The 10,815-nt window shown below is 40.3% G+C and overlaps 1 protein-coding gene across 1 annotated transcript in view; it reads left to right on the top strand.

Moving 5' to 3' along the window:
• The window catches only part of PSMD1 (proteasome 26S subunit, non-ATPase 1), a 129,972-nt gene that overhangs the window by 87,565 nt on the left and 31,592 nt on the right, over positions 1 to 10,815 (top strand). The window contains 2 exon segments of the mRNA XM_017886359.1: positions 2,207 to 2,321; positions 10,123 to 10,239. Of these exon segments, the coding sequence (XP_017741848.1) occupies positions 2,207 to 2,321; positions 10,123 to 10,239 (232 nt within the window).

The following is a 10,815-nucleotide window of genomic DNA, read 5'->3' as shown; positions in this document are numbered from 1 at the left end:
TGATATTTTTTCCTCCTTAGCATTCATATCTTAGGTAGTTTATGCCGCTTTGCCACTTTTATTTATATAATATATAATTATATATTATTTTATATTATGTATTATATATTATGCATAATATATATATTATAATATATTATATAAATAATATATATTATATAATATATAGTTATATATTATGTAATTATAATATATAAATGATATATAATGTATTTCATGTATTATATATTATAATAACGTATTTTATATATAATACATATTTTATATCTAATATATATCATATATATTTTGTTTTGTTTTGTTTTTCTTGAGATGGAGTCTCGCTCTCTCACCCAGGCTGGAGTGTAGTGGTGCAATCTTGTCTCACTGCAACCTCTGCCTCCCAGGTTCAAAGGATTCTCCTGCCTCAGCCTCCCAGGTAGCTGAGATTACAGGTGCCCACCACCATGCCTGGCTAATTTTTGTATTTTTAGTAGAGAGGAAGTTTCACATGTTGACCCTCTGGTCTTAAACTGCTGACCTCAAGTGATCTGCCCACCTGGGCCTCCCAAAGTGTTGGGATTACAGGCGTGAGTCACCACACCCGCCTTTAATGCACACTCTTACGTGTGTTGGTTTTGTCTCAGTAAATGTTTGGTGATGGTGAAAAATCTAGAGCTGTATATGCTGCTTCAAAGGCTAGGAAAGAGCCTAGTTTCTTTTTTTTTCTTTTTTTTTTTATAATTTCAACTTTTATCTTAGATTCTGGGGGTACATGTGCAGGTTTGTTACATGGGTATATAGTGTGATGCTAAAGTTTGTGGGACAATTGATCCCGTCACCCAAATATTAAGCATAGTACCCAATAGTTTTTCAACCCAGCACCCTTCCCTCCTCCCTCCAGTTCCCAGTGTTTGTTGTTGCCTTCTTTGTGTCTGTGAATACCTAGTGTTTAGCTCTCACTTATAAGTGAGAACATGCAGTATTTGGTTTTCTGTTCCTGCCTTAATTCACTTAGGATAATGGCCTCCATCTGCATCCATGTTGCTGCAAAAAACATGATTTCATTCTTCATGGCTGCAAAATATCTTTTATTAAAGTTTAATATACATTCAAAAACATGCACAAAATAATTAGCCTACAGCATGATGAATTTTCACAGCTGCATACATCTGTGTAACCAGTACCCAATTCAAGATCATAACATTGCCAGCCTTCCAGAAGCTCTCCTTACATTCTCTTCTAGTTATTACCCCAGTCCTGCTGCTCCTCAAGGATAGCCACTGTGCCAGCCAGGGTCGTCTTTTAAAAGATTGGGTCTGGTATACCATTAGTCAAGTTTGTCCTATTTTTTATCTTGTTGCAAATATGGAGAGAATGAAAATAATTTCTCTTCTTATCAATACAGAAATAATTGCTAAAGCAAAATGCGAAAGTCAGAATTTCTTCATTATCAAGGCTTATTTATGAGTTTATTATTCAACTAAAGTAATACTGGGGGATTTAAATCTTTCATGTAACTTAGGAAATGTCCAGGAGTTTCTATAAATGACTTTTGTCTTCTGAACAAAATGCAAAATGACCAAGAAATAGGAAAATAGATATTAAGCAGTGTGCTACCCCCTACATGGCTGTTCTTGCCATGGAGGAGGTACCAGAGAATAACTGGAATCCAGACCTATGGTTGAGTACTCACTTATACTGAGAAAGGAGTCCCCTTTCTGTACATATATTCTCTCAATATTGAAGATCAGATTTCTTCTATTCAGTAATTAGAACTCTGTGAAAGATTTTTTTTTTTTTTTGAGACTGAGTTTTGCTCTGTCACCCAGGCTGGAGTGCAGTGGCATGATCTTGGCTCACTGCAACCTCCACCTCTTGGGTTCAAGCAATTCTCCTGCCTCAGCCTCCCAAGTAGCTGGGATTACAGGTGTGTATCACCATGCCCGGCTAATTTTTATATTTTTACTAGAGATGGGGTTTCACCATGTTGGTCAGGCTGGTCTGGAACTCCTAACCTTGTGATCCACCCACCTCAGCCTCCCAAAGTGCTAGGGTTACAGGCCTGAGCCACCTCACCCAGCTCTGTGAAATATTTTTAATTCTGCAATTTATGTTTTAAATGCCCATTGTTACCTATAACTTTTTCAGAAACGACTTGGTTAAAACTCTTCTGTCTTAACTTAAAATGTTACCTATAACACTGGCTTCGCTTTCTGTTTATCAGGACCCCTGAACAATGCCCGAGTGTTGTCTCTTTGTTGTCAGAGAGTTACAACCCTCATGTGCGCTACGGAGCTGCAATGGCCTTGGGGATCTGCTGTGCTGGTACAGGAAACAAGGTAAAGCCCACAACCAATGGGGTCAGTTCTTTCTTGGCGCCAGACTGTTTTCCCTCACCGCAGAATTTATGTAGCAGCTGTAAAAATACAAGTGCAGTATGATCTGTAAGACTGAACTTGCCGTACAAAGCTTCCCAGTACTCCCTCATTCTGTGATGCTGGATTGCCCAAAACTGCTTAAGAATAAATCATCACATTACATGGATAGCTGTAACTGAAACAATGCTTTTGGATTTCTTTTTGAAATCATTGATTTCTGGGTTTTTTGTTTTTTGTTTTTGTTTTTGTTTGTTTGTTTTGAAACAGAGTTTCACTCTTGTCATCCAGGCTGGAGTGCAGTGGCGCAAGCTCACCATGTGGGCCAGGCTGGTCTCAATCTCCTGACATCAGGTGATCCACCTAACTTGGCCTCCCACAGTGCTGCGATTATAGGCATGAGCCACCGCACCAGGCTTTTTTTTTTTTTTTTTTTTTTTTCTTACTTTTTTTTGAGTCTTGCTCTGTTGCTTGGGCTGAAATGCAGTGGCAGGAACACTGCCCACTGCCAAGACACTCAGCTAATTTTTTTATTTTTCATGGAGAAGGGGTCTCACTATGTTGCCCAGGCTGATCTCAGACTCCTGGGATCAAGTGATCCTCCTGCCTCAGCCTCCCACAGTGCTGAGATTACAGGCATGAGCCACTGTGCCTGGCCCATTGATTTCTTTAAAAAAAAGAAAAAACGAAGAAAATAAAATAGTTTTTGTTGTTGTTGTTAAATAACTACTCAGGTTATTTTATATGATTATTTTACATGTTTAATTTGTATAATTAGTGTTCTAGAAAACAAGGTTCTCATCCGAAGCCACCAAAATCAGCTGATTTGATAACTTTTCTGTTTTAAGCAAATCACCGATGTGCTATTTACCTGTTTTCTCATATCTAACCTTAATAGGTAACCTCCTATTTGTTAAGGCCTCAAAAGTTCCAAAAAAAGAGTTGAATGGGGCAAGGTGATGATTTGAAAACATAATTGATCATGAGATTCATAAAGAAATGTGCTCTTGCATAAATAACACGTATTCATAATTCACAGCAATGACATAATCATGACACTTGCCTCTCATAGCACATATGCACAAACCTTGACCACCTCCCAGAAGTGAACACCTTTTAACAAAGTGTGTATGTATAAGACTGAGAGCAAGGCTATGCTCCCAGTGCCTTTCCATCAGAGAGAAAGGAGTCTCTTTTTTATCATCTGTTGTCCAAACTCAACACAAAACATAGTTGTAAGTTTATGGACTGATTCCAGGAATCTAAAAATTTTAATTTCCTTGAATTTTTTTCCAATAAAGAGTATTGGTGTTGTGGGCCGGGCACTGTGGCTCACACCTGTAATCCCAGCACTTTGGGAGGCTGGGGCAGGCAGATCACGAGGTCAGGAGTTTGAGACTAGCCTGACCAACATGGTGAAACCTCGTCTCTACTAAAAATACAAAAATTAGCCGGAGGCCGGGCGCGGTGGCTCAAGCCTGTAATCCCAGCACTTTAGGGAGGCCCTGAGACGGGCGGATCACGAGGTCGGGAGATCGGAGACATTCCTGGCTAACACGGTGAAACCCCGTCTTCTCTAAAAACTACAAAAAACTAGCCGGCGAGGGTGGCGGCGCTGTAGTCCAGCTACTCGGGAGGGCTGAGGCAGTAGAATGGCGTGAACCCGGAGGCGGAGCTGCAGTGAGCTGAGGATCCGGCCACCAGCACTCCAGGCCCTGGGTGACAGAGCAAGACTCCGTCCTCAAAAAAAAAAAAAAAAAAAAAATTAGCCGGGCGTGGTGGCACACAACCTGTAACCCCAGTACTCATGAGGCTGAGGCAGGAGAATTGCTTGAACCCAGGGAGGCAGAGGTTGCAGTGAGCCAGAATCCTGCCATTGCCACTCCAGCCTGGGATGACAGAGCAAGACTGCATCCAAAAAATAAATATATAAGTAAATAAAAGTAGTTTGGTGTTGTGTACAAATGAGTTTTCTGGTCACATAAACATTATGGGAGGCTGGGAATAAAAATAGCTATTTTTGGCCAGCACAGTGGCTCACACCTATAATCACAGCACTTTGGAGCCCAGGCGGTTGGAATCACCTGAGGTCAGGAGTCAAGACCAGCCTGGGCAACATGGCAAAACCCCAACTCTACTAAAAATACAAAATTAGCTGGGCGTGGGTGGCACGCACCGTGTAACCCAGCTACTCAGGAGGCTGAGGCAGAGATTGGCTTGAACCCGGGGAGGTGGAGGTTCCAGTGAGCCAAGATCATTGCCCTTGCACTTCTGCCTGGGGGACAAGGGTAAAACTCTATCTCAAATAAAAAGGCCAGACATGGTGGCTTACGCCTGTAATCCCAGCATTTTGGGAGGACCGAGGCAGGGTGGATCACCTGAGATCAGGAGTTGAGGACCACCGGCTAACTTGGTGAAACCTCTTCCTACTAAAAAATACAAGAATTAACCAGCCGAGCACGGTGGCTCACACCTGTAATCCCAGCACTTTTTGGGAGGACCGAGGGCAGGTGGATCACCTGAGATCAGGAGTTTGAGACCAGCCCTGGTAACTTGGTGAAACCTCTTCTCTACTAAAAATTACAAGAATTAACCAGCCGAGCACGGGGCTCACACTGGTAATCCAGCACTTTTGGGACGGCCGAGGCGGGTGTGGATCACCTGAAGTCAGGAGTTCTGGAGATCGAGACCAGCCTGCCTAACATGGCGAGACCCCTGTCTCTACTAAAATACAAAAAATTAGTATGGTGGCAGGCGCCTGTAATCCCAGCTACTCAGGAGGCTGAGGCAGGAGAATCACTTGAACCCAGGAGGCAGAGGTTACAGTGAGTGGAGATCGTGCCACTCCACTCCAGCCTGGGCAACAAGAATGAGACTGTCTCAAAAAAAAAAAAAAAAAAAAGCTATTTTTCACTACACATAGCAACAATTGTGTGATAAAGAGACATCCCTCCTTTCCAGTATTTCATCCTATTCTGTCTGCTTACCCTGGTTTTCTTTTGCTGTTTTTTTCTTTTTCTTTTTTGAGACAGTGTCTCACTCTGTCACTGTCACCCAGGCTAGAGTACAATGGGGCTATTATAGCCCACTGCAGCCTCAATCTCCCAGGCTTACTCAGGCCTCCCAATTAGCTGGGACTGCAAACGCATGGCACCATGCCAGGCTAATTTTTTTTTTTTTTTTTTTTAAGAGAGACTAGGTCTTGCTGTGTCGCCTGGGCTTTATTTTTCTTCATAGCACTTACAACCACCTGATATATTTTACACCTATTTATTGTTTGTCTTTGCCGAAATGTAAGATCACTGAGAATGTAATGTTCACTGCTGGAACCTAAAATTAAACCTTTGTTTGTTGTGTGAATGATGGATGGCAAGATCATTAAAGGATATGATGGTGACCAAGTTGGACATCATCTCTCTCATTACAGAGTTTTGTTTTTTATTTTTATGTTTATTTATTTATGTATTTATTTTGAGATAGAGTTTTACTCTGTTTCCCAGGCTGGGCTTCAGTGGTGCAGTCTCGGCTTACTGCAACCTCCGCCTCCCGGGTTCAAATGATTCTCCTGCCTCAGCTTCCTGAGTAGGTGGGATTACAGGCATGTGCCACCACACCCGGCTAATTTTCATATTTTTAGTAGAAGCGGAATTTCACCATGTTGGCCAGGCTGGTCTCGAGCTTCTGACCTCAGGTTGTCCACCCGCCTCAGCTTCCCAAAGTGCTGGGATTATAGGCATGAGCCACCGTGCCCGGCCAGTTTTTTTAAATGTTTTAATTTATTTTGGGGGAGAATTTCTTACATGAGAATGTATCTTCAATTTTACTAGAGATGTCATTGGGTATATCAAATGTAGTTATAGAAATTGGCCTTATTTTTTTTCTACAACACAACTGTTCTGTAAACAAAGGAAGAATATAGTTGTATGTTTTACTAAGTATTTCCCCCCTCGAGTCTTAAGTTGACATTCACGTCAGGCCTCATAAGTTAAATGTAAATTAGATTCTCTTTTCTTTTCAGATTATTCTGAACTTAATATGATATCTAGGAGCAAATGTTCTTTGAAACACAGCATCTGACAAGTTAATTGAATGAAAAAAATTTTTATTACTCATACTAAACAAGTCTGCTTTATTTCTAGATAATTTATGTGATCTAGGTATCAGTACCTATCTAACTATGGATTGGGGCTTTGGTTTTTCCTTAAAACCTGAAAAATCTGTTTATTCTAAAATATACCATTGGGGGTGTATTACAACCTCAAAGGCCAAGTTACTGTCTTTTACCTTCTAAGTTGGAAATTTGGTTATATTTTTATCATGACTACTTCATAAAGAATATTGACAATATGTTGGAAAAACACACTCCGTCTGCACAGTGTCGTTACATTTTTTAGTAATGTAGGGAGAAAGGATACCCATATCTGCTGTGTGTATTATCTGTTAATAGCTCTCATTTTAATATATATATGTAAGCTTACATGTAGAGGAATCCAAAGTCACTTTCCAACAAAGGATTCGGTTTATTCTTTTCCTTGGTCTTAGAATGAAGGATACTTGAGAAACATCCTACCAAATTAAGAAATATCTGATAATCTTACAAGCCTATTACTCTTTTCCTCCCAGATTTATACCTACCTAAGGACCTTGTAAGGGATGTTGTGGTGTTTTTTGTTTGTTTTTCTTGTTGTTTTGTACTTTTTTTGTTTTAACTCTAATCTCATGACAGATTAAAGGAACGTTGTGGGTTTTGTTTTGTTTTGTTTTGTTTTGTTTGAGACAGTCTCGCTCAGTTGCCCAGGTTGGACTGCAGTGGCACGATCTTGGCTCACTGGAACCACCGCCTTCTGGGTTCAAGTGGTTCTCCTGCCTCAGCCTCCCCAGTAGCGGGGATTACAGGTGCCCGCCACCACGCCCAGCTGATTTTTGTATTTTTAGTAGAAACAGAGTTTCCCCATGTTGCTCAGGCTGGTCTCGAACTCCTGACCTCGTGATCCGCCCTCCTCGGCCTCCCAGAGTGCTGGGATTATAGGTGTGAGCCACCGTTCCCGGCCAGGAACTTTGTGTTTTAAAGTGGCTCTTCCCAAAGGTCCTGCAGAGTGAGAATAGAAGTTATATGGGGCAAAAGAGTGTTTGGTCAAAAACATTGGACAAATGCTGGTATAAACAATAGTTGAGTGGTTTATAATAAGGCATCCTAGAACCTTTGTTATGATGTGTACATTCCTAGAACCTTTGATACAGTGTATACATATATTTTGTATCTGCAAGAGGAGGTGATATATATACAGTATGCCTGAACTCTCAAACTTATTTAATAAAGGACTTCTTTTTTCATAGAACTGACATTCTGAAGAATAGGATATTGGGGAAATACTGATAAATATTTTGGAAAATCTCGTCACCTGTGGTCTTAGGAAGTGCAACCATGAAATCAATTCTAGTCTATTATTTCATTTGTTTTGCTATTCTAGCTAATAAAATCTTTTGTTTGGAAAATGTGAGGTTTTTTGTTTAAATTTTTTTGTCTTGATTTAATTTTTAAAATTAGGTCTTATAAAATCATCTGAGATGTTACTTTAATATTTGCTTTATTACTATTTTTATTTTTTCTTTTTTATGTTAGAGACAGGATCAACTATGTTGCCCAGGCTGGTCTTGAACTCTTGGGATCAAGCAATCCTCCCACCTTGCCTCTCAGAGTGTTGGGATTACAGGTGTAAGCCATCGCAACCAACCTTACGCTAATATTAGAAAGGGTTTATTTCCTTTTTTTGTTTGTTTTGAGACAGAGTTTCACTCTTGTTGCCCAGGCTAGTGGTGCTATCCTGGCTCACCACAACCTCTGCCTCTTGTGTTCAAGTGATTCTCCAGCCTCAGCCTCCCAAGTAGCTGGGACTACAGGCACCCGCCACCACACCCAGCTAATTTTTTTTTTTTTTTTTTTGTATTTTTAGTAGAGACAGGGTTTCACCATGTTGGCCAGGCTAGTCACGAACTCCTGACCTCAGATTATCTGCCCTCCTTGGCCTCCCAAAGTGCTGGGATTACAGGCATACACCACCACGCCCAGCTAATTTTTGTATTTTTAGTGGAGAAGGGGTTTTACCATGTTGGCCAGGCTGGTCTCAAACTCCTGGCCTCAATTAATCTGCCCACCTTGGCCTCCCAAAGTGCTGAGATTACAGGAATGAGCCACCACGCCCACCCAGCCTGACGGGAAGTTGGATTATACAAATTTTGGATTCAGACTGGCCTGGGTTTGCTATCAGTACTTACTCGACTTTGGGCAAGTTATTTAACCTTCCTAACTCTCAGTTTATTTGTTTATAAAGATTGTTTTGTGCTGGTTTTTGTTTGTTTTAGGAGTAAGGGGGTTATATAGGATAATATATAAAATACCTACTACTGTGTCGAAAAGTAATAGGTGCTTATCAAATGTTAATCCCATTTCTCTTAATTTTTTATGACCTCTTACCTCAAGACAAGAGCACTCAGGTTCTAAAACTTCCTTTTTACTTACCCTCAGTTATACTGAAATTTAAGTAAAGCATAACCAGTTCTAAACTATTCCATTCACGTAGTTGTTAATTAACTTCTTACTACGCTATTGGATAAAAATATTGACTTAGAGTGACAGTAGATATAGTCGTGCATCATTTAAGAACAAGGATATGTTCTGAGAAATGGTGATTTCGCGATTGTACAAACATCATAGAGTATACTTTCAAAAACATAGATAGTTATGGTCTGTTGCTTCCAGAATACAAACCTGTACATCATGTTACTATACTGAATAGGCAGTTATAACACAGTGGTATTGCTGTATCTAAACATACAAAAGGTACAGTAAAAATACAGTATAAAAGATAAAAAATCATACAACTATATAGGGCACTTTGAATGGAACTTATAGGACTGGAACTTGCTCTAGGTGAGTCAGTGAGTAAGTGTTGAGTGAATGTGAGGGCCTAGGACACTATTGTCACTATAATAGACTTTATAAACACTGTATACTTTGACTACTAAATGTATACATTTTTTCTCCAATAATTGATCTTACCTTATCTTTTTTTATAAATTTTTAATTATTTTTAATTTTTTGACTCTTGTAATAATACTTGGTTTAAAACACAAACCTGGGTGGACACAGTGGCTCACGCCTATAATCCCAGCACTTTGGGAGGCCAAGGTGGGTAGATCACCTGAGGTCAGGAAGTCGAGACCAGCCTGACCAACGTGGTGAAACCCATGTCTACTAAAAATACAAAAATTAACCGGGGTGGTGGCGTGCACCTGTAACCCCAGCTACTCTGGAAGCTGAGTCAAGAGAATTCCTTAAACCCAGAAGGCAGGGGTTGCAGTGAGCCAAGATCGCGCCATTGCACTCCAGTCTGGGTGACAAGAGTGAAGCTCCATCTCAAAAAAACAAACAAAAAAATATTGTACCACTGTACAAAAATATGTTTTCTTTATTTTCTGGAAGGTTTTTTCTGTTTTCAAAATGATTTATTTGTTTTTATTTTTTAAACTTTTTTGTAAAAAACTAAGACACACACACACATTACACTAGGCCTGCACAGGGCCAGTATCATCAATAAGTCACTTAGGCAATAGGAATTTTTCAACTCCATTATAATGGGACTACCATCATATATGCAGTGTGTCGTTGCCCAGAATGTTGTTATGTGGCATATGACTATAAATTGAAAATTCACCCATATCAACTTTATTTAAAAGTTGTGTTTCTTTTTTAAAATTCTTTCAGGAAGCCATTAATTTGCTAGAACCAATGACAAACGACCCCGTGAACTACGTGAGGCAAGGGGCACTCATAGCTTCAGCTCTCATCATGATCCAGCAGACTGAAATCACTTGTCCAAAGGTGAGCAAAGAAATTCCCTGGAAGAGAGATGGTTTGGCCTTTTCTTTAGTAACTTATCGTCTTTTTAGGACATTTTTTACTTCAATATGGTGAACACTGAAGTCACAGAAAGTAAAAGTAAAGAGAGCATTTTAGAGTATAAGAGAATGGAAAACTTTAAATATGTTATGCTCTTTAAATGTGTTTTCTACAGACTTAATGGTCCCTTTGTTAATTTAAGTTTATAACAATGCTTGAAAATTAGAATTCTTGGGGTGTTAAAATCATAAAATGAACTCTTTTTTTGCCTTTCACTATCCTTTTAAAATGTATTCAGACCGGGCACAGTGGCTCAAGCCTGTAATCCCAGCACTTTGGGAGGCCGAGACAGGCAGATCACGAGGTCAGGAGATCGAGACCATCCTGGCTAACATGGTGAAACTCCATCTCTACTAAAAAATACAAAAAAATTAGCCAGGCGAGGTGGCGGGCGCCTGTAGTCCCAGCTACTCGGGAGGCTGAGGCAGGAGAATGGTGTAAACCCAGGAGGCGGAGCTTGCAGTGAGCCGAGATCTGGCCACTGGGCGACAGAGCGAG

This window comes from Rhinopithecus bieti, unplaced genomic scaffold (assembly GCF_001698545.2).
Source record: "Rhinopithecus bieti isolate Rb0 unplaced genomic scaffold, ASM169854v2 scaffold_13704, whole genome shotgun sequence".
Lineage (NCBI taxonomy): Eukaryota > Metazoa > Chordata > Mammalia > Primates > Cercopithecidae > Rhinopithecus > Rhinopithecus bieti.
The sequence above is the reverse complement of the archived record's forward strand: the minus strand, read 5'-3'. Positions and strand labels throughout refer to the sequence as shown.